At 40.7% G+C, this 22,067-nt stretch overlaps 1 protein-coding gene across 1 annotated transcript in view; it reads left to right on the plus strand.

Moving 5' to 3' along the window:
- The window catches only part of TEX15 (testis expressed 15, meiosis and synapsis associated), a 41,215-nt gene extending 19,804 nt beyond the window's left edge, over nucleotides 1–21,411 (plus strand). Inside the window, exons 6-9 of the mRNA XM_056116902.1 lie at nucleotides 1,175–8,457; nucleotides 13,231–13,289; nucleotides 16,197–17,443; nucleotides 21,374–21,411. Of these exons, the coding sequence (XP_055972877.1) occupies nucleotides 1,175–8,457; nucleotides 13,231–13,289; nucleotides 16,197–17,443; nucleotides 21,374–21,411 (8,627 nt within the window). The remainder of the gene's footprint in view (nucleotides 1–1,174; nucleotides 8,458–13,230; nucleotides 13,290–16,196; nucleotides 17,444–21,373) is intronic.
- The last annotated feature ends 656 nt before the right edge of the window (nucleotides 21,412–22,067 follow it).

Genomic DNA, 22,067 nt, shown 5'->3' on the forward strand with positions numbered 1-22,067 from the left:
TCCTGGTGCTGCTTGGGGGCTTCGTGCAACTTCAGGGACTGAGTCAGGGTGTGCACATACAGAGAGTTGCACACTATGTTTATTTTTGTTTTTTTCTCTCCCAATCCTCAACCTTATTACTTTTGCCTTTGCGTTTTTGTTCTCCATGGAGGAAGGTAAGGAAGGAAGGAAGGGGAACAAGTAACAATAAGAGAGACACGATTTTACCTATCAACATATAAATTGTTAGTAAATATCGGAATGCAGCAACTTATTTTAATTGATTCCTGATCTATGAACAGCATAGTTATCCCTCATTTTTTAATTTCTTAGGGCTTATCAAAATTCCAAAAATAAGGTTTTATTGATACTTAACTTCTTATTATGGATTTGGGAGAGTTGAGCCATACCCAGTGCTCAAGACTTACTCCTTCCTTAGAAATCAACCCTAGCAATACCCATGAGCAGTGCCAGGAGTCAAGCTAGGATCGGCTGCATTAAAGACAGGTGCCTTACCCACTGTGTACCTTCTCTCCAGCTCTGAGATAGAATTTATATACCATACAATTCACAGAATTCAAAACTTTTATTAGGATTTTCTATAAGGTTCCTGTACTAGAACTAGTTTCATATTATTTATACTGGTTTACAATTCCTTTTCTTCTCTTTGCTTTTTCTAAGAAGATGGGTTTGGTTTTGGATTTTTTTTTTTGCGGGGGGTGGGCTTTTCTGTTTCATTTTTGTCTTTTATGGGGCCGTATCTGGCAATGCTCAGGGGTTGTTCCTGGCTCTGCACTCAGGAATCACTCCTGGTGGTGCTCAGGGGACCATATGGGATGCGGGGGATCAGACCCAGGTTAGCCTCATGCAAGGAAAATGCTCTAACCGTTTAAGAAGATTTTTTTGATCACCATTAAATTATTGGACTTTTCAGTTTGAATCAACGCTGGCAGTTTATTTGTATTAATAAAATTGTAGAGGAACAGAGTGATAATATAGTGGGTAAAGTGCTTGCCTTGCATGTGGCCAACACAGCATCCCATTGGGTCCCTCAAGCCCACTGGGAGTGATCCCCGAACATAACGCCAGGAATCAGCCCTTGAGCACCGCCAGGTATGGCCCCCAACCCAAACAAACCAAAAAAAAAACATAGAAACTTCTTCCCTTTTTCCTTATTTTCATTTTGTTTTTGCAGAAAGAACGTCTTCTTTGAATAACTGTACAGTGGCCAAAAGAATTGGAAAAGGAAAAGATGCTACTGTCATCTTCGAGCATTTCCGGAAGCCTGTACATGCATTTGCTCAGGAAAACTGTTCCTGCAGTACACCCAACTCTGAAATAAAACCTTCCAACTCCAATATTCCTAATTCCTTTGGAAATATCCAAAATAGAAACAATTCTGTACTTGACACACATAATGGATGGATGGAATACAGATTAACAGACTGTAAAGACTCTTCTCAAGTATATGCATGTGATTCAGGAATATCAGTTATTCCCAGTGATAACAAAGAAAGTGTTAATGGTGGCCTCTTAAGTTTGACACAACTTAAAAATATTTTAAGGGGTCTTTCTACTGCCATACCTCTTCAGAGCAATGTTAATTCAAGTACAGTAACTACTTCAAAACTCATCAAAGACCCCAGGCTCACCAGGAGAGAGGAAAACCTGGTGAAACATAATGTTACAAGTGAAACATTCCCATTTGAGAAGAGTTCCAATCTTGATAATTCGAAAATAAGTCTAGCATCTGTACCATCTGATTCTGCCTCCTCATCTGAAGCCATGCCTAGTGATCATGATGTTTTTACTAATTGTTTGGATACCCCTTGCTTCAAATTTTCTTTTGACACTTCTCAATCGCAGGCTCAGGACATGTACTCTAAGAACCATGACTCCACAACTTACAGTAAAATTACCATGACCTGTCAAGACAAAAACTCCTTTCCAATATACTCATCAAACATGTCTTTAGAAGTTGAAGACCAGAACCACCAGGAAAAAGCCCAGCGATCCCAGCAGAGAAGTAGCATTCCATTTTTAAATGACCAAGACAGTGACCCATGTAACGAATCAGTGAATACTTTTACACAAGGGAACGAAGATCCCATCCCTCAGGGATCGCAGTTTTCTCATTTACAGACTGATAAGCAAGCATCTACAGTTTTTCCACTCCAAATGAAAAAAAGCGTATGTGAGTACCTTCAGAATAGTGGAGAGACGAAGAACTTCACTAGCCCAGAAGATAACTTCAACCATGGAGAAAAACATAATTTATGGAAAACAAAAATCAGTCCAGCGGATAATTATATTTTATTGCACCAAGAATGTAAAGAAAATATGAGTCTTGATTCTTTGGGGGAAATTTGTGATCATGTATTAATTACTCAAAACTTGGAAATACCGAAATCATCTATATCTACTACAATGAATAATTATGAGGTAAATCACCTAGCATTGGAATTTCAAAATAATCTTTCTCCTGGAGTGGAGAGCATTTCACAAAAGCACCTTCATCACCCTTCATTATGTGAAGATGGCTTTCATACAAGTTCTGCCGTTTCTCAAAAACGAATGGAACTGAAATTGGAAAAGCCAAATCAAAACTGTGTTAGTGTTATGAGTGATGCTCTTCAGGAAGCAAAAGACATTTACCAGGCCAACAAATTACCATTTGATCAATTTATTTCACTTCATGATGTTAAGAGAGCTCATGACAATTTGGATTATAACATAGCTCAAGAACATCCATGGATCCATAGGAAAAATGAAAACAACCCAGCCTCACTGGAGAATATCCAGAGAGCCTGCCAAGAGATTCCTCAACTGGACAGTAGAGATCACGATCAGACTCTCTTCTGTCATGCACAGTTGAACAACAAGGTACACATGAATATTGATTTCAAAGAGCAGAGAGATCAAGAAAAACAACATGAGGCTAAAGAAGAGTCAGCTTTGCCTCCAGAGGACAACATAAAGTGTGTGTATGAAGCTGAGAAGCAGGGTCTTCATACCAATAATAATTCCATCAACAGCAAAGACAAAAAGAGGGAGAACAAGAATTATAGCCATGTAGAAACTCTGAATTCTGAAGAATCTTCTGCCACATTTAATTTGACATGGAAAACAAAGGTATCAACAGAAACGACAGTTTCAGGGAGTGAATTTACCACATCTGCCATAAAGCAAAAAGATATTCAGAATGCTGAAAGGAATGCAGGACTTTTGTCTTCCATGTTGCCCAAAATTGCTGGTTCTTTAGGACATGTGGCTTCCAGTGCAGCAGTACTGTTCACTGACACTACACTGCCAGCATTATGCACAAATCCTGAAGATCACCAAGGACACAAATTAAAAGAAGCTTCTAGGAGTCCTGATTTGGATTTGTTCATAAAACATAAGGCTTCTGATTATAAACTACATGTAGATAAAAATAAATTACAGAATGCATTTTGTCAGTCCATAAGTGACAACGACCTAGTTTTTGACAACTTTGAAGTGGAGAACGAGATTGAACTGGGATTAGAACAGTGTGACGATGAATTTCTATTTCAACAAGATATTCCTAGCCATGGAAGTGTACCATATGAAGACTTCGGGGACTCATATGAGATTCTAAAGTCTCGTATTGATTGGAAAGGCCTATTCGGAAGCAAAACTGAAGAAAGAGAGGTTTTAGAAAACCTCCCAAGAGACGAGAACAGTGATCATTTTTACCATGAGCAAAGTGATTGCTTTGATTCTTCTCCGCAAAAAAATCAAGAAGAGACCGGCGACCCAATTTTACTTCCAGATCTACACGTTAAAATTGCTAATGTACTTATGCCAGGATTCAGCCCTACTTTCAAACCCCTTACTTTGAACAATAATTTTTGCAGATACGTAACGGGAACCACAAAAACAAAAATAAATGAGGAGCACAGAAAAGGTTCAGGACTTGACATTTATTCACCACGTTCTGGAGGAAATTCAGGTAATGCGTGTGAACAGGAATATGGTAACATAAGATATGCATCTGAGCTAGTGAGTAAATCTGAAATCTCACATTCTTTTGACTTGAATCATAAAAGACATATGAATCACATGTCTGAACACCAAAATAGTGTGCCTTGGGTCACTGAAGCTTCTTCTGTCACAGCAATAAATAACAAAGGCACGTGTTCCTCTACAAAGCCAAAAACTGACAATACTAGAAATAAAAAGGACACAGATTCAAGGCTTAGCAAAAGAAAGCTACGTGTATCTTCAGAGGACCAAAACATAATAGAAAAAGATCTGAGACATGAAATTTGTAGGAAGAAGAGGAAGTTTAATAGTCACGATTCATCTGAATGTTTTTCGTCATTATCCCAAGGGCGAATTAAAACCTTTTCACAGTCTGAAAAGCATATTAGGAGTGTCTTAGATATTCTAAATAGTGAAGTATCTTTATGCAAAAGTAAACGTCTTTCCAGAAAACTTGACAGGGCAGTTGTTCATCTCAAAAAAGCTCATAGAAGAGTTCATACATCTTTGCAGCTTATAGCTAAAGTGGGAGAAGCAAGAAAGAGCCCGTTACCCAAATCATATGCAATAATATGCAATAACTTCTGGGAAAGCTGTGATCTTCTAGGTTATAATCCTATGCCTGAAAGACGATATTATTCCACTAAGCATTTTTTGTCCAAAAGAAAATATGACAAACCAGGAGAGAGAAAAGCTTTAGGATTTGAAAATTACAAGTCATTAACTCATGTTTCAAAGAGCAAGTCTTCCCAAAGAAGGGAAGAGAGAGTTAGAAAGTGCCTTTCTGGGAACACTGTGACCAGCAGCATCTCCAGAAATCATACCACTATTCATGTGAGAGGGTTTTGTGATCAAGAGTATCCCGAATCACAGTTAACTCTATGTTCCACATCCCAGACTACAGCTCAGTCAGCTTATAACTGTCGCAATCTGAGAACTTTAAGATCATCAGCATTTCAGTCCATTCCTGAAAAAACTGAGTCTCTGTTTTCTTCAGTCTGCCCAGATGAGAACCTAACTGAAAAAGGAAATCCACCTAATATTAAGTTCCTATCTAACTTTAGTAAAAATGAACACCTTGAGGACAATCTCACACATGATCCTAAGGATGTAACCAAAGAAAACAGTTCTAAGGCGAGTGAAGGAATAAATGACTCAGAATCTTCAAGTTGCTTGAAGGTAAGACCCATGTGTTTGAGCACAGACAAAGATTTTGATGCAATTTGTATAGCTCACACAAAGCTGAAAACTGATGTGTTTATTTCAGTCTTCAAATCAAACATGGAGCACTTTTTAAATATGTGCGAAGCAGATAACCTTATTTTGACTGATTTTCAAAGAAATCTGAAAGTAAATTTTCCTGTCAAAAAATGGTCACATCCTGTTGAGAGCTTGGAGCCAAGCATCACTACAGGAAATTTTCTTATGGACCCACTGAGTCTGACCCTGAAGACAAGCAAAAAGCATAACAATATTCCTCAGTCAGTAAATACAGCAGTGACAGATAGTGATAGGAAATCTTTACAAACTTATTTGGATAAACAAGGGAATTTTTCAGTAGATTCTTTTGCACCATCCACCATTGTACCATCCTGTCATCGAGGAGATAGTAAAAAGGAGCTTCTGAAAACAAAAGTGCCCTCCTTAAGTAATTGCATCTGTTTAAATTACAACAAAACAAATGTTACTGAGAATTGCAAGTTGGAGTGCACCTTAGTAACTAAAGAAAGTAAAAGTTGTGGGGGAAATATAATTTCCAATGGTAGATCCCTGCTCTTAAAAAATAATATAAAGGATTGTGTTTCTAAAAACTGTATTGCAAAGAAAGACATTCAGGACATAAAAATGTGCAAATTTAAGCAAACAGAAGAAGCAAAAGATTCGGTTCACAGAAAAAGCATGATGGGTCTATCACCTGCTCAAACTGGGAACAAAGATCAAAAGAGAAACATCTTAGAAGAATTTTCCTCCACAGGAGAAAAAATAACTAAAAATAACTTGATGGATTTTTCTCTGAGCACTGAAAAAATTTCCGATGCAGTCTCTTTGAATAGCACAGTTTCTAATCAGCTTAACCAAAGAGACAAAGTTGAGGAAATCAGAGTTAGCAATAACTCTAAGTCTGGGTCTTCATTGCATTCAGAAACCGCCTCCAGTTCCAAACCAGATATTAGGAGGATGAATCACATGGCTGATTCCCATGCCACCTCTGAAACCTCCAAAGTCACTATTCTTCAGAAGAAGAATAAATCACACGTGAATGAATTAAAAGAAAAGCAGTCCTCAGCTGATTGCTCAACTCTTATAAGTAGTCTAACTCAGATTTTAAGGAGGGCAGATGAAGCATCATCTTTACAGATTCTACAGGAACAAACCAAGATTTGTCAAAACATTCTCCCGCCCTTTGTTGAAGCTTTTGAACGAGTGCAGGAATGTTCACTTGAACAAGTACTGATTTCCAGAGAACTATTAGAACAGAAGCAGTGGAATAATTGCAAGCACAAATTGAAACCATGTGCTGTTGACTCCTTGACAGAACTCCAAATGATGATGGAAACTATTCAATTCATTGAAAACAAAAAAAGGCTCTTACAAGGTGAACCAACATTCCGAAGCTTGCTTTGGTATGATGAGACATTGTACAGTGAGCTCCTTGGCAGGCCACGTGGATTTCAACAACAATCCAGTTTCTATCCAGCTTTTCAAGGGAGGTTAAAATACAATGCATTCTGTGAGCTGCAACGCTACCATAACCAATTACTTGATTTGTTTGAAGAAACCAAAAGGGAAAACAAATCGTACTACACACTGTTAAAATACAAACGGCAGATTGATGAGTGTGAAGCAATAATGAAACATTGCTCGGATTGCTTTGACTTTTGTCTTTCTGTGCCATTTACCTGTGGAGTTAACTTTGGAGATGATTTGGGAGACTTGGAAACCTTACGAAAGAGTACCTTAAAGGTGATCAGTAGTTACAGAGAAGAGACTCCTAAAAATGATGCCTATCCAGAAAAACAAGACCATCTGTGGATTATCATAGAAATGGTCTCCTCAAAAATAAATTTTATCAAGAGCAATGAGGCAGAAGGCATTAAAGTATCTCTTTATGGTCTGGAACATATCTTCTTTGATGCTGCAAAAAGTCTTGTTTGGAAGGAGAAGAAGAAAATTTTTAGCAAAATATATTCGGGAAAGAAAAAAAGAGAAATGCTACTTGAAATGAATCAGAATTCTTTTTCTAAATTGCAGAAGCTATATGATACATTGTCGAAAGACTTAAAGAGTGAGCAAATTTCCAATAATGACTTTGAGGAGAGTACTATGATTACTTCCAGAAAGCCAGATAATCTAATAAATAAAGCAACAATTAGTGCAGGAAATTATGCACTTAACAGTACTGTGCTTCCACACCTGGATATCTGTCATATTAGTGAAATAATTGACCAGGCTGAATTTGCAGACTTGAAAAAATTACAGGAACTTATTTTGAGATGTACTGAACACTTAGACATTTTAAAGAAATACTTTCAGATGCAGCAAGAAGACAGCATAGATGATGTTTTTATCACCGAAGAAAATGTCCTAGATATGCTGAAAAATCAGAAACATGGGGCTGTCATTTTAAAACCTGAAGCTATTGAAACTTACATTGAAATTGTTATGCTCTCAGAAACCGTTCACTTCCTTAAGAACTCAGTGGCAAAGAAACAAGACAAACAGAGGTTTCGCAGTATGCTTTGGTTTGATTTGTCACTTGTTCCAGAGCTGATTGTCTGCCAAGAAAAAATGACAGCTTTTTCGTTTCTTAGAGAAAATGCAACAGAGTGTCTTGAGAAAGTGATAGAGACAACTACTTCTGCACTTAATAAAGAACTGGATATTATTCTCAACTATAACAATGCTGTTAATTCCTCGTATGCTCTTCGGTTGTACTCAAGAGAACTTGAAGAGCTTGAAGAAATAAAAAAACTTCTAAAGAAGTCTCTGTATTCCGTTCCCACTTACATTAACTTTGTGCCGTATATTGCATCCATAAATTATGGAAACACAATGACCGAGTTAGAATATAACTACAATCAGTTTTCTACACTGCTTAAAAATATAATGACTGCCCATAGGAAAGACTTGGGTAAAATGGCCCATATAACAAAGGTTATGAAAACCATTGAACATATGAAAATCATATGTGCTAAAAAGGATACACTAACCATTTCTTTTATCTTATGCCAAATGATTCGTAACAGAAGGAAAACATTACAGCATACGAAAAAAGAAAAACCATACATTCCTATAAAACTTGATAAGAGTATTGATAAACCTAGCACTTGTATGATGGTCCCCTCTATTTCAGAATGCATTGTAAAAAACATTCCAAATTCTTCTAAAAAACGACCTCTCCCTGCCGACAAATGTGAAGACTCTCGGGAACAAGAGAGAAATGCTGCTGTTTCCAGTTGCAAAAAACAAAAGGTAACAAATGTTTTTTTAAAAAAAACTTCTCTTTCTGAATACAAACCTTTTTAAGTAAACGTGTAATTTGCAGACTTAGGAAAATTGAGTAAGTCATACTCACAGTATAACTGTGAGTCCAAGGAGATAAACCCAAAGACTAGAGTGTGTGCATGAGGAGGCCTAGTTTCAGCCCAGCACCACATGGTTCTCTGAGCACCACCAGGGGTGACCCTACCTAGGTGTGACTCCAAAACTAAAAGAAATAAGTGTATACTTAACCTTAGAAGTGTACTTAATGGGCTGGAGTGATAGCACGGCACACGGCTGACCCAGGTTTGATTCCCAGCATCCCATATGGTCCCTTGAGCACCTCCAGGAGTCATTCCTGAGTACAGAGCCAGGAGTAACCCCTGTGCATCGCCGGGTGTGACCCAAAAAGAAAGAAGTGTATTTAGTAGCACATTTTGGAATTTACAGTTAATATCAAATTCCGTAAATGCTTCTAAATATGTGATGCCTTGCAGATACTTGTTTTTAGAGTTTATATTCTATAACTTCGAATCTTACGTGTCACCACATTTTACAAGAAAATCCAGTGGAATGAATATGAATAAGGGAGTATTGTACTGAGTAGCTTCTGTGTAACAGCTCTGTCCAATCTAGTGAATATTAAAAGGTGGTTAGTGGAGTGTCTCTTCCATAAGGAAATAAGACAGGTACTTTCAGTTTTGCGGTGTAATGAATGGAACCCAAGAGAAGTCGGCACTCTACCACTCAGTGCATCCCTAACCCAGGCAGGCATTTGTAAAGAGATGATGCTGAGCCAGTAAAAACAGACTCAGGGTCATTCTTCAAACCAGGTGATGAGAGGGTGGGGTGTGAGGTATGGCATGGCTTGGTGCGGTGACGGGACCCCAACACTAATACCAGGCACTGTTGCCTTGGTGCCTCCATTAAAAAAAAAAAAGATGAAAATGGAGGAGTTAAAAGTAGTCCTACAGAAACACGTCTTATTTAACAGTTTTTATATAGCAGTTGTGTAGTGTAAATGTTAACCTTTCGTTCGTCTTGAAATCCTTATCATGTATGTTTGTTCTGTATTTGAACTATGGAAACAAGTGAGGGAAGGTTAAATACCGTTTCTTAAGGCCACAGGACCTGTTTAGCAATCACCTCCACTCTTGTCTCAGGGACTGTGCTTAAAACTGGGAGGGGTTTTTAGTGAGGGTGTGGAAAAACCCCTCACACTCGGGCTGTGGAAACCCCACTCGCACGGGGATTATATGTTAACTGATGTTCTCGGGCTCTCTGGGAGGCTCTCTCTTGCCACCCATGTCCTGTGCTCTCGAGCCGCTTCTCCACCCGGGGCAGCTGTTGTCTTGGAGGGATGAAGGAAGAACGAGGGCCAAGCTGGTTGGTGATTAGTTGCCATTTATTCAGTCTCGCCTCTCCCAGCACTCTCCAATTCTCTCTCTTGCTCTACAGTGCTCTCCGGGCTGGAGCGATAGCACAATGGGTAGGGCGTTTGCCTTGCACGCAGCCAACAAGGCTGGCCCGAGTTTGATTTGTCCGCCCCTCTCGGAGAGCCCGGCAAGCTACTGAGAGTATTTTACCCATACAGCAAAGCCAGGCAAGCCACCTGTGATGTATTCTATATGCCAAACACAGTAACAAGTCTCACAGTGTTACTGAGCCCGCTCGCACAAATTGATGAACAACGGGAGGACCGTGATCTTGACTCCTCTCCAACCTCCCCAGCCATTCTTACTCTCCTCTCAGCCTTCTCCAACTCTTTCTCCTCTTCTCTCTTTCTGTCTCTGTGTCTTCCTTGAACTGTCTCAATCTACTCCTCTTTCTGTCTCTCTCTGTGTCTCTGTAACCATCTCTCCTCCCTGTAACCATCTGTCTCCCTGTAAATCCTTTCTGTGTGCTGTATCTGTCTCCTCTATCTCTGTCTCCACTATCCCTCCTTCACCTTCAATCCCCCCTTCCTCCCCGCAGCTGCTCTTTTTCATCCTCCCCCCACACCTCCCCAACCACGCCTCCCCACGGGAAGCATGATCAAAAATGTTTTCCCAGTCTCCCCGACCACCTGCAGCCCACAAGAGCAAAACAGCCCTTAAGGTGTGTTTCTCCTCTCTTTAGACCTGCAACTTAACATCTTTAATTCTCCTTTCTAATATTTGCCATTCTGTATGGACACAGTAATAGACACTTTTAGGCTTGTAGGGTGACTCTCCTGGGGACATCTCCCCACTGACTCACTCTGACTATAGTGCTCAGGTCAGATTAATCATTCCTAACCCCAGCAGGGTCCGAATCTCAATATTACTTTTGGATCATGACAGAATTTTTCCATGACCAAGCTCTTAGCTTACAGTCCAGCATTAGGGCACTTTGGTCAGGCCCATTTTGATGTCAGGGTAGCTCATAGCTCACCGCTTGCCCTGGGTCCATCCAGTCCCTCGTCGGGACCCTGCTTTTGGGGATCTAGGAATTAAGGGCAACTGAGGCTTAAGTTGAGAGAACAGATGTCCAGGAGGTCTATTATCTGGAGTCAATTACCAAGCCACAGGCTTGTCTTTTTAACTGTTCTTGTGTCCATACAAAAAGCAACTGCTCTGAAATAGCTCACCATGCAAAGGACAGTAAGCAGAAGAGAAACAATATTTACAAGTCAGGGTCTGATCAGGGACAAAGGTAATTGGCAGGTGAGGGGCAATCAGACATAATCCCAGCAGCCAATGAGGAAGGGAAAACCAATGTCATCCTACAGTTATCCTACAGGGGAGTAATAGAAATTTGTGTACACAATGAGAATGAATCTTTCTCAGCTCATTTGAATTGTATTTCATAGTTACCTTAGTTCTAGAGATGAGGAGTCTAAGCAAGCAATCTATAAGCATATTTCAGAATACAACAAATTACAAGTCACGGACATCCATCAAAAGTAAAGTGGGGAGATTGCACACCAGGGAAGGCACTTGCTTTGCACATGGCCGTCCTGGGTTTAATCCCCGGTATCCCACACAGTTCCCTGAGCACTGCTAGGAGTGACTCCTGCGTGCAGAGCTAGGAGTAAGCCCTGAGCACCATTGGGTGTGGCCCAAAAACACAAGTATAAGCAGAGTAAAATGATGTGATGCTTCAGTAGTGCTGTTTGTATACAGAAGAGAAAAAAAAGAAAGGTTGTTGTTAAAGACTTATGTATTGATTTCATAGCACCAGACTGAAGGGAAAACTGGAAAGAGTACAGTCAGCAAAATACTCTGCGTGAAACTATAGTGCCCACGTACTTCTCAAACACTATTTGAAAAATGAGTTTAAAGTTAAGCCAGGAACAGAAATTTTAACTTAGTGCAGTAAGTTCAGGTACAGAAGGACATTGTGCTCAGTTAAAGCATGTCCTTCCACCTGGGGAGAATCATGCTGAGTGAAATAACTCAGAAGGAGAACAGACATAGAATGACTGCACTCATTTGTAGGATATAAAATAACACAGTATGAGACCAACACCCAAAGACAGTAGAAACAATGGTCCACAGTTGGAAGCCTGGGGGAGAGGGCAGTTGGGATAGAGAAGGGACCATGATGACAATGAGACAGTGATGGTTGGTTGGAAGGGATGGTTGTGGGTGGGAGATGTGTGCTGCAAATGGGTGAAGATGATGGCCTCTCAGTGTATGTACTTCAGACCGTAATGGGAGTGGGCGCAGTGGCAGGGGGAGAGGGGACATTGGTGGGAAATGTACACTGATGGGGGGTTGGGTGTTGGAACATTGTATGACTGAAACCCAACCATGAAACCTTTGTAACTCTACCTCACAGTGATTCAATAAAAATAAAGTATGTCCTGCCAGGGGTATGACTCAGAAGAACACATGCTTGTATGTGTGCAAGAACCAGTTTCAGTCCCGGGCACCACCAAAAAAATGGGGGGAAATTACAGAATGTCTTAAATATTAGCCCAACAAGTTGGAATTTTGTATAGTGCTTATTGAAAGGGTAGTGTCCTATGGAAAAAAAATTTTCCCAGTTACTGGAAGCATGGAGATTATATGTATAGTTAGATGTAGTCATTCACAGTGTAGAAAAAAAGGAGGTGGAAATTCCACGTTTGATGATCACTAAATATACTGGTGCTTAGTTACTGGATTACTGTAAAGGGTACAAAAATTGTAACCATCTAAATGTACTCCAAGATTAGTTATAAAATATCAGGATACAATGTTAATTTTGTATGAGTTTATTTCATTAATATGGAAAGTTTGATATTTATTGGATTTTCCATAAATTGGTTTTTTTTTTTGCTTTTTGGGTCACACCCGGCAATGCTCAGGGGTTACTCCTGGTTCTGCACTAAGGAATGACTCCTGGCGGTGCTCAGGGGACCATATAGGATGCTGGGAATTGAACCCGGGTTGACTGCGTGCAAGGCAAACGCCCTACCCGGTGTGCTATCACTCCAGCCCCCATAAATTGTTTTTTAAGGCAACCATTAATGAATATATGTATATCTTATTTTTCTTTTTGGGTCACACCTGGCAATGCACAGGGGTTACTCCTGGCGGTGCTTAGGGGACCATATCAGATGCTGGGAATTGAACCTCAGTTGGCCGTGTGCAAGGCGAACGCCCTACCCTCTGTGCTATCACTCCAGCCCCAAATATATTTTTAAACAGTACACATTAGATAATTCTGGAACAAAAATGCAAATATCTAATATTAAAATAAAAATTATTTCCATCATTGTTTAAACCACAGTTCTGTTTTCTTTTATCTTGCAAACAGATTGGCATGGAAGACGTTCCAAAAATCAGCAAAGAAAAGACAATACTCGAACTTCCAAGGTAGGAGTTCAAACCAGTGCACTCTCAAGAAAACTAAACAAAAATGAACACATATTAAGAAGCAAGAGTATTTTTTATATTTTTAATTGTTGAATTGTGCATGAAACTTAAAAATAAGAGTGAGCTAAGAAAGAAGAAAAGAAAGTTGTTTATACAGTTTATTATGTGAGGCTTAAGGAATTTGAACTTCATTCCCTAAAGTATTCAAGATTTATGTCCCGTGAAGTGTAGTTTTTCAGTGAATTTGAGTATACTCATAGTTGCAGATCAGCCGCAGGCACTTAGAAGAGTGTTTACAGAAAAAGTAAAATTCCTATTTGACTAGCATTTTTTTATGAATTGATGGAATTCCTTGACACGTTTGCTTGAAGGATGTACAAGAGGGGTCAGAAAGATCTGTACGGAAGTTAATTGGTCTTGCACACACCATTCCTGCTTTGAATTCCACATATGGCCTCTCAAGCATGGCCAGAGGTCACTCCTGAGCACAGAACCAGGAGTGGCCCTTGGGCGCTGCAGGCTATGCCCCCCCCCCAAGCAACCCCCCCCCCCCTACAAGGACATAAAAGAATAAGCCAAGTGATTAGATTGGCACTTTTTCATTTGTGAACTTCACAAACCAGCCGTATTTCAAAATTGGTTTAAGATCTATAAATTTCCACCAGTTACTACTGATTGGGAACTTTGTCACAGGCACATATACACGTGCATATCAGTGTCTCACAAAAAACCAGAACCACAAAACAGCAAAATGATCTCAAAAAAGACATCCTCTCAGCCAAATTACTTGTGTGGAAAAACTCACAAAATTATATATAATTTTTTGCTGACACAAAGTGGCATTACTAGATTTGTTGACCATCTTGTTTCATTCAAGTCAGTAAGATTTTGCAGATCACTAGTTCATCTCTTTTTCTTTCTGTGAAGTAGAATACAACGATAAACATTCCGCCAGGGGGGCCAGAGCAGTGGTACAGGGGATAGGGCACTTGTCAACCTGAGTTCCATCCCAGCATCCCAGGTGGTCCCCCCACTCACCGCCAGGAGTGATCTCTGAGTGCAAAGCCAGGAGTAACCCTTGAGCATTGCTAAGTGTGGTCCAAAAACAAAACGAAAGAAGAAGATAAACATTCCCATTCCTTTCTTTTTTGGGTTTGATCTTTTAATAAAATTTTTTTTTCCTTTTTGCATGAAACTAGAGATTGAACTCAGGGCTTTGTGCCTTTGAGCTGGACCACATCCTTAGCATCCCTCGTCTCTAGGGGGCATGTTTGGAGGGGAACCCGCCAGACCAAGCCTGAACACTGGGCCTACACGCAATGAATGTGCTCAGCACGCCAGTCCATTTCTCTGGCTCCAGATGCGTTTGTGAGGAGGGGCTTGCACACCCAGCTGTTCTCAAGACATCTGGCTCTGTGCTCGAGTCACTTCTAGCAGTGTGCAGGAGACCATGTGGGGTTCCAGGGATCGAACTCAGGTCAGCCACATTCAAGGCAGGCGCCCTATCCTGTACTCTCTCTCTCTAGTCGTCAAATGCAGTGTCTTATTTACCAAATTTGTAGAATACTTTTTTTCTGGAATATGTGTCTTGAAAAGGTATATAGTGGCATAAAAATGAACCGTTTTTTGTATAACATGAGCCAGGGAACCAGGAACCAGGGAGATAATTCAGAGGCCTCATACACATTCTTTGTATGCCGAATTCCCACGTTCAATCCAAAATCCTGTTAGGAGCGACTCCTGAACATAGTGCCAGGAAATAGCCCAGATCACCACCAGTGTGGCTCAAAAAACAAGTTCTGTAATTACCTTAGTTTTGGGCAATTATAGCTGGTATTTGCTACTTAAAGAACTAAACTGTTCCTTACAGGTGAAACCAAAAAATAAATGATCCTTAGCAAAAAAATTAATATAATTTGTAGTGTGCCATCTTCATGGAATGATGTCCTCAAGGAGTGCATAATAGCCTGTACAGACGCTGTCAGGTGTTAAGGCCAAACCATTACTGAAACAGAGAAAACGTGATAGTCAAGATTGTACTTTCTAGATACTATCCAAGTATTATCTGAGTTTGAATTACGATGTAGGTTGCCTTTTAAGTGCTTGAGATGGAAGTTGGATCCAGTAAAATATCAAACTTTTGGAGGTCTGATTCTCCCCCTTTTTTTAAAAATTTGAGTATTTTTTATTTGGAGCAACCCCCAGTGTTTCTCAGGGGCCATTCACACTTCAGAGTTCAGGGTTGTTCCTCTGGTGCCCGGGGAACCATGCGCTTGAGAAGCATGACGTTCTCCAGCCACTGAGCACTCTCTCCACCCAGTTTTGAGGTTAGGCAGAAAAAATATTTTATCGTTTTTTGATAACAGAAGATTGCTTGAGAAAAATGGAAATGCGACACAGATTTCTAGGTAAAAAAAAAAGTGTCGATGGGTTAGAGGTAAATGATACTAAAAGAATTGGATCCTGTTCGTTTCCTGCATCAAGAAATGTCCATAGTCTAATATTAAGACATCAGAAACATTTTTGAAATATGTATATATTTTCCTTCATCAGGAAAAGGGACTAAATTCAAACCAAGGGAGTGAAATGAGGAAAATGTGTCTTTTGTTCATATATTTTCAATAGAAAAGAATTTATATCCATTTTAAGAACTCTGTCCTGGGGCCAGCAAGGTCAAGTGCTTTCCCTGCCCACTACTAACCCAGGTTTGATTCCCAAAATCCCATGTGGTTTCCAGAGCCCCACTAGGAGCAGTCCCTGAGCACAGAGCGAAGACTAAGCTCTGAGCCAGGCTGGATGTAGCTCAAACCCTTCCCAACCGCCTGCCCAAAAAGACTCTCTTCCATATACAAATTTCAGAGTTGATATTAACATTTCATGACTGTATATGTGTGTTATGCTTAGTAGGGCTGTAAGATCTCACCCCAGAGACGAGAATGAAGCAGGACCAAGCTCATCTGACGATCTGAGAAGAGATCTCATGTCTCCCAAAAAGGCTGAGACACAGAGATCCCTGCCTGACTCGCATTCACAGTTAGAACGTGTAAAAGGCAGTTGCCCACCAAAGTCAGAGGTCAACGCTGACGCTGCAGTTGGTGCTTCAGAAACTTTGACTGGACAAGAGGGAGATCACCGGAAGGAAACAGATGTGAATCTCGGGGCTGCTGGAATAAAAAATGCTAAGAGAGATCATTCCGCTTTCACAATTCGTGACCAAAAATGTGTAGATGGCACCTTTTCTATAGATCACAAGACAACTTCACGGAAAATTTCAAAGAATTCTCCGGGTTCTGCAGAGCAGCCCTCTCCCTCCGACACACGGTCAGGAGCTGGCCCTCCACGTGTGCCCGCCACCTCAGTTCTCTCGAAGCCTGTCTTCCGTTTTGTGAGGGATATCCATGCCAATTTTGAAATAGATGAAGCTGTCTGTGAACTTCCAGATAGTGAACTAATGGATTCATCTGTTAAAAACTCATCGTGCAGCCCTTCTCCAGAGACTGTATTTATCCAGAGCACAAATCCTGTTCTGCAAATAAATGAGACACAACAGAGAGAAACTGAACCGAAGGCTAAATTCCCGGCGGATATGTCGAATCCTAGTGCTCGACCTCTCCGAGCATCTGGGAGTGGGATGCTGAATGGGAATCGCAATTCAGAATGTTCTCTTTCCAGGCCAGGGGCTGATGACAATCCGAAAGTCCCGACTCGGGACGCGACCCCATCCTGGAGTGACCCCCCGCCGTCCTCCCGACCCCTAGCATATCATTCTTCTGAAAGTTCATTGGCGGTTTCCTACCCTTACTACACGTGGTGTGTTTATCATTACAGCAGCGTCAGTGGCCATTCCATTACCCACACATACCAGGGAGTCACAGCCTATGACGTCCAGCCGTCTCCGGTGGTGCTGGACACTGTCGTGGGCATCCAGAGCACGCGTGCTGATCTTTCGTATTCTCAGTACTTCAGTTACGTTCCCGGCGAGCCGCACGCAAATGACTTTGTGCCAGTGACTGGATATTTTCGATCACAGATGCCTGTTTACCACTTCCAGCAGCCGGCTTTCACACAGTATCAGTTCCATCAGCCATTACCACAAGCTTCCTATTCCTACCTTCCTAATTCAGGTGTGCTTCCGGAAGTTCCTAGGGCTTACGGTGAGTGCCACAAGCTTTCATGCTCCCTTCGTTGAGAGTTTTCTTTGTACATTTAGGAAAGTAGATTTGTAAGTGATGCTCTGTGTAGGTCATTTTTGTTTACAGATATGTATAATTGTTTAAGTATTAGGCAGAATTGAAGCATGTCAGGTAAACCTCTAGTTATCAAAAAAAAATTTCATGGTAATGTTAAATCATAATGTCTTTGAGTAAAACACAACCTGAGGAATGATTGACTAAAATTTTAAACTATAATGAAGCCATTCCTTATGATACAGCCGTTTTAAAGCTGTATCATTTTATAAGAGTTCTTAATAATAGTTTCTAAAACTGCCTGCAGTTTTAGTACAGCAGGTAGGGCACTTGCATTGCATATGGCCAACCCAGGTCCAATCTTTTTTTTTATTTTATTGATTCACTGTGAGATGTAGTTACAAGCTTTCATGTTTGGGTTACAATCACACAGTGATCAAACCCCCATTCCTCCACCAGTGCACATTCCCCACCACCAATCTCCCCGGTATGCCCCCCCCTTTTCCACCCTCCCTCTGCCTCCGTCTCAGACAATATTCCCCATACTCTCTCTACTTTTAGGCATTATGGTTTACAATGCAGATACTGAGAGGTCTTCATGTTTGGTCCTCTATCTACTTTCTGCACACCTCTCCCATCCTGACCGATTCCTCCAGCCATCTTTTTCTTAGCGATCCCTTCTCTATTCCAGCTGCCTTCTCCCCTTTGCTCATGAGGCAGGCTTCCAGCTATGGAGCAATCTATCTGCCCCATGTATCTACTATCCTTAGGTGTCAGCCTCATGTTATGTTGTTTTATACTCCACAAATGAGTGCAGTCCTTCTATGTCTGTCCCTCTCTTTCTGACTCATTTACTTAGCATGATACTCTTCATGTCTATCCATTTATAAGCAAAGTTCATGACTTCATCTCTCTTGAAAGCTGCATAGTATTTCATTGTGTAGATGTACCAAAGTTTCTTTAACAAGTCATCTGTTCTAGGGCACTTGAGTTGTTTCCAGATTTTGGCTATTGTGAGCAGTGTTTCAATAGACATATAGGTGCAGATGTCATTTCTACTGTGTTTTTTTGCATCCTCGGGATATATTCCCAGAAGTGGTATTGTGGGGTCATACGGAAGCTCAATTTCTAGTTTTTGAAGGACTGTCTATATTGTTTTCCAGAAAGGGTGAACTAAGTGGGCATTCCCACCAACAGTAAAAGAGTGTCCGTTTTTCCCCACATCCATGCCAGCACTGGTTGCTTTTGTTCTTTTGAATGTGTGCCAGTCTCTGTGATGTGAGATGATATCTCGTTGTTTTGATTTGCATCTCCCTAATGGCTAGCTGGGGCTGGAGCAATAGCACAGTGGTAGGGCGTTTGCCTTACAAGCGGCCAACATGGCCGACCCGAGTTCGATTCCTCCGCCCCTCTCGGAGAGCCCGGCAAGCTACCGAGAGTATCTCGCCCGCACGGCAGAGCCTGGCAAGCTCCCCGTGACGTATTCGATATGCCAAACACAGTAACAACAAGTCTCATGATGGAGACATTACCGGGCCCGCTCGAGCAAATCGTTGAACAACAAGAGGACCGTGACCATGATGGCTAGCTACGTGGAGCATTTTTTTGTGTGCCTCTTGTCCATTTGTATGTCTTTTTTAAGGAAACTTCTGTCATTTCTTCTCCCCATTTTTTGATGGGTTGGAGGTGTTTTCTTGTGCAGTTCTACTAGTGTCTTGTATATCCCGGATATTAATCCCTTATCAGACAGCCATCATTTTCTTAGTGATCCCTTCTCTATTCCAGTTCTCTTCTCCCCACCCACTCATGAGACAGGCTTCCAACTATGGAGCAATCTTCCTGACCCTTATAGCTACTACCCTTGCGTGTTGGTCTCGTGTTATGTTATTTTATACTCCACAAATGAGGGCAGTCCTCCTATGTCTGTCTGTCTCTGACTCATTTCACTTAGCATGATACTCTCCATGTCTGTCGTCTGTCCACTTATAAGCAAATTTCATGACTTCATCTCTCCTAACAGCTGCATAGTATGCATTGTGTAGATGTCCAGGCTCAATCTTAGGCACCCCAGATGATCAGTACAGCTATGAGTAAGCTGAGCACTGCTGTGTGTGTGACCCCCCCACAAAAAAACAACTGTCATAAATTTACCTACGTAAAAATTTAAAAAGCATACAAATACTGAAATGAAATTCTTTGGAGAAAGAGTAGGGCTGGTAAGGCCACCTTGCATGTGGCCAACCTGGGTTCTATTCCCAGCATCATACATGGTCCCCCTGGAGTGATTCCTGAGCATAGAGCCAGGAGTAAGCCCTGAACACTGCCTGGTGTGGCCCTGGGTGGTGGTGGGGGGGGGGGGGGGGGGTGGTGGTGGTGAAGGAAATGCAAAACATTTTAAATGATGCCCTTGAGCGAAAACTATTTAGGATTCTGGAGTTTTCCTGATAATTTCTACATTTCTTGCTAAATGGAGAGGGGGAAAAAGTTAAACCGTAGATGGACAAAGTAACTTCAGTTAGTAACAGTCTTTTTCTTGGGATGGGGCCTCCCAGCGGTGCTCAGAGGCTTGGGGACCACGCCCAGCATTACTTGGACTGCACGGATGGGCCATGGCCTACGGGTGTGACCCAAACCCATTCCCCTTCTCCCGGCCCTCAGAGAGAGTGCAGGGGTTAGGACTCATCTGAAAACAGAATTTGAAGAAAAACTTTGAAGGTGGGATAAGAGAAGAGTAAGGGCGGGTGGGAGCGAATGACTCTACTCCGTTTTGATTCATCTGATACACTGCTGTTTGTTTCGTAAAGCTCCAGTAATAAAAGCACACCAAGCAGAGTAAGTGCGTCACAGCCATGAATTTAAGAAGATATTTTAGCCAGGAGTGATAACCTGAGCATAGATTGAGGAGTAAGCCCTGAGCATCACTGGTATTTTCCAAACCATCCCCCTAAAAAAAAATTTTTCCCCTCAATAAAAAATAATTTTTTTTGCATAGGGAATACTGCTTAGAAAACCACCTGTCTTTTGTTTTGTTTTGTTTTTTTGTTTTGTTTGGGGATTGTCCTGTTCAGTGGTGCTTAGCGCTTACTCCTGGCTCAGCACTCAGGGATCACACCTGGTGGAGCCCAGAGGACCCTGTGGGATGCTGGGGATTGAAACCTGGTCAGCTGCTTGCAAGGCAAAGCACCCTACTCACTCCCCGATGTATGATTGCTCAGCAGTACTAAGGCTGTTGTTTATCCAGGGGGGCTTGCTGCACTCTCCCCTTCTTTCTTCTCAAAATCTTTTCTGACTTTGGTCACATACAGATGCACACACTCTTACCATGTGAACTTGCCTGTGTTGTATAGAATAATTGAGTTTATGATGCTTAAAAAGGATAGCTCTGGGTCACAACTTTTTATTTTTACTTCCTTGGTTATGTTAAGCAGAAAAAAAGAAGCAATTGTCTTGTTTTTATAGTACGCAGAAGGAACTCGAAATTGCTGTGTTCATAAATACAGCAAAACGGGGAACTCTGGGGTCACAAAGGAGACTCCTAAAGATGTTAACATCCTTAAAGAGGGAAAATTCACTTGGCTCAGGATGCTTGTATTCAGTTATCCCACAAGTGGGACTAAGGGTTGAGTGAGCCCTGGTGCCAGGCACATTGCATCTTTCATTCTATTTACTTTTCACAAGATGCCCGGGAGAGGTAAGACTGTTCTTTACAGATTAGGGAGAAAAAAAAACACATTTGAGAGCTTAAAATAACTTTTGTAGGCCCCATACTTAGTAAAATGCAGCTATGCAATTCAAACTGCCCTCCTAGGATCCAACACAGTTCAGGTCTTTATTGTAGATCATGAGCCTGCATCATTAACTTATTTCACATATTTATTAATTTTTTTTTGCTTTCAGCTTCGTGGCAACAAGAATCCTTTCAGCCAGGACATTGAAAATGGTCTCCTATCTACTGAATAAAAAAAAAATTAAACAAATTTTTCCTAGTGTTTTTTACTTCACTTTAAATTTTAAGATCATGTAAATGTAGGAAATACAAACATACACCCCTTTAGAGAGTGTTTAAATGCAGCAGTGTATCATCTGATGCAATAAAAATAGGACATCAGTTTTGACATCAAAATACCATAATTACATCATGGAGTTGCTTCAGTAACGAGAACTATTAAACTATTTTTACTACTCATCTAACCACCAGAAACATTTACAATAGTTAGAAATTTAAATACTGCTGTCACAGTCATACATTACATATTTTCTATTATTTTAACAGAATTAAAGTAGATGTAGCGTTTAATAAGGTTAAAGAGTAGTATTATTTAAAACAATATTTTTTTGGTATTTTTAGTACATTGTTTATAGTAGTGTGCCATTTTGTTGAAATAGGTTTTTTCTTCATTATTTGATACTTTTATTCACCCAATATAATTTTGTGTCTAACATGACAAATTTTTATAATTTCTCATTTTTCCTTGTAAGTCATACTTAGAGAATTTGGTTTGCATGTTTGCAGCACTTTTTAAGGAGTTTTTTAGTTATTATTGTTGAAGCAGTTTAGTTTATTATATGGAAATCAAAATACATTTAACTA

The sequence above is a fragment of the Sorex fumeus genome, unplaced genomic scaffold (genome assembly GCF_029834395.1).
Source record: "Sorex fumeus unplaced genomic scaffold, SorFum_2.1 ptg000033l, whole genome shotgun sequence".
In the NCBI taxonomy this organism is placed as follows: domain Eukaryota; kingdom Metazoa; phylum Chordata; class Mammalia; order Eulipotyphla; family Soricidae; genus Sorex; species Sorex fumeus.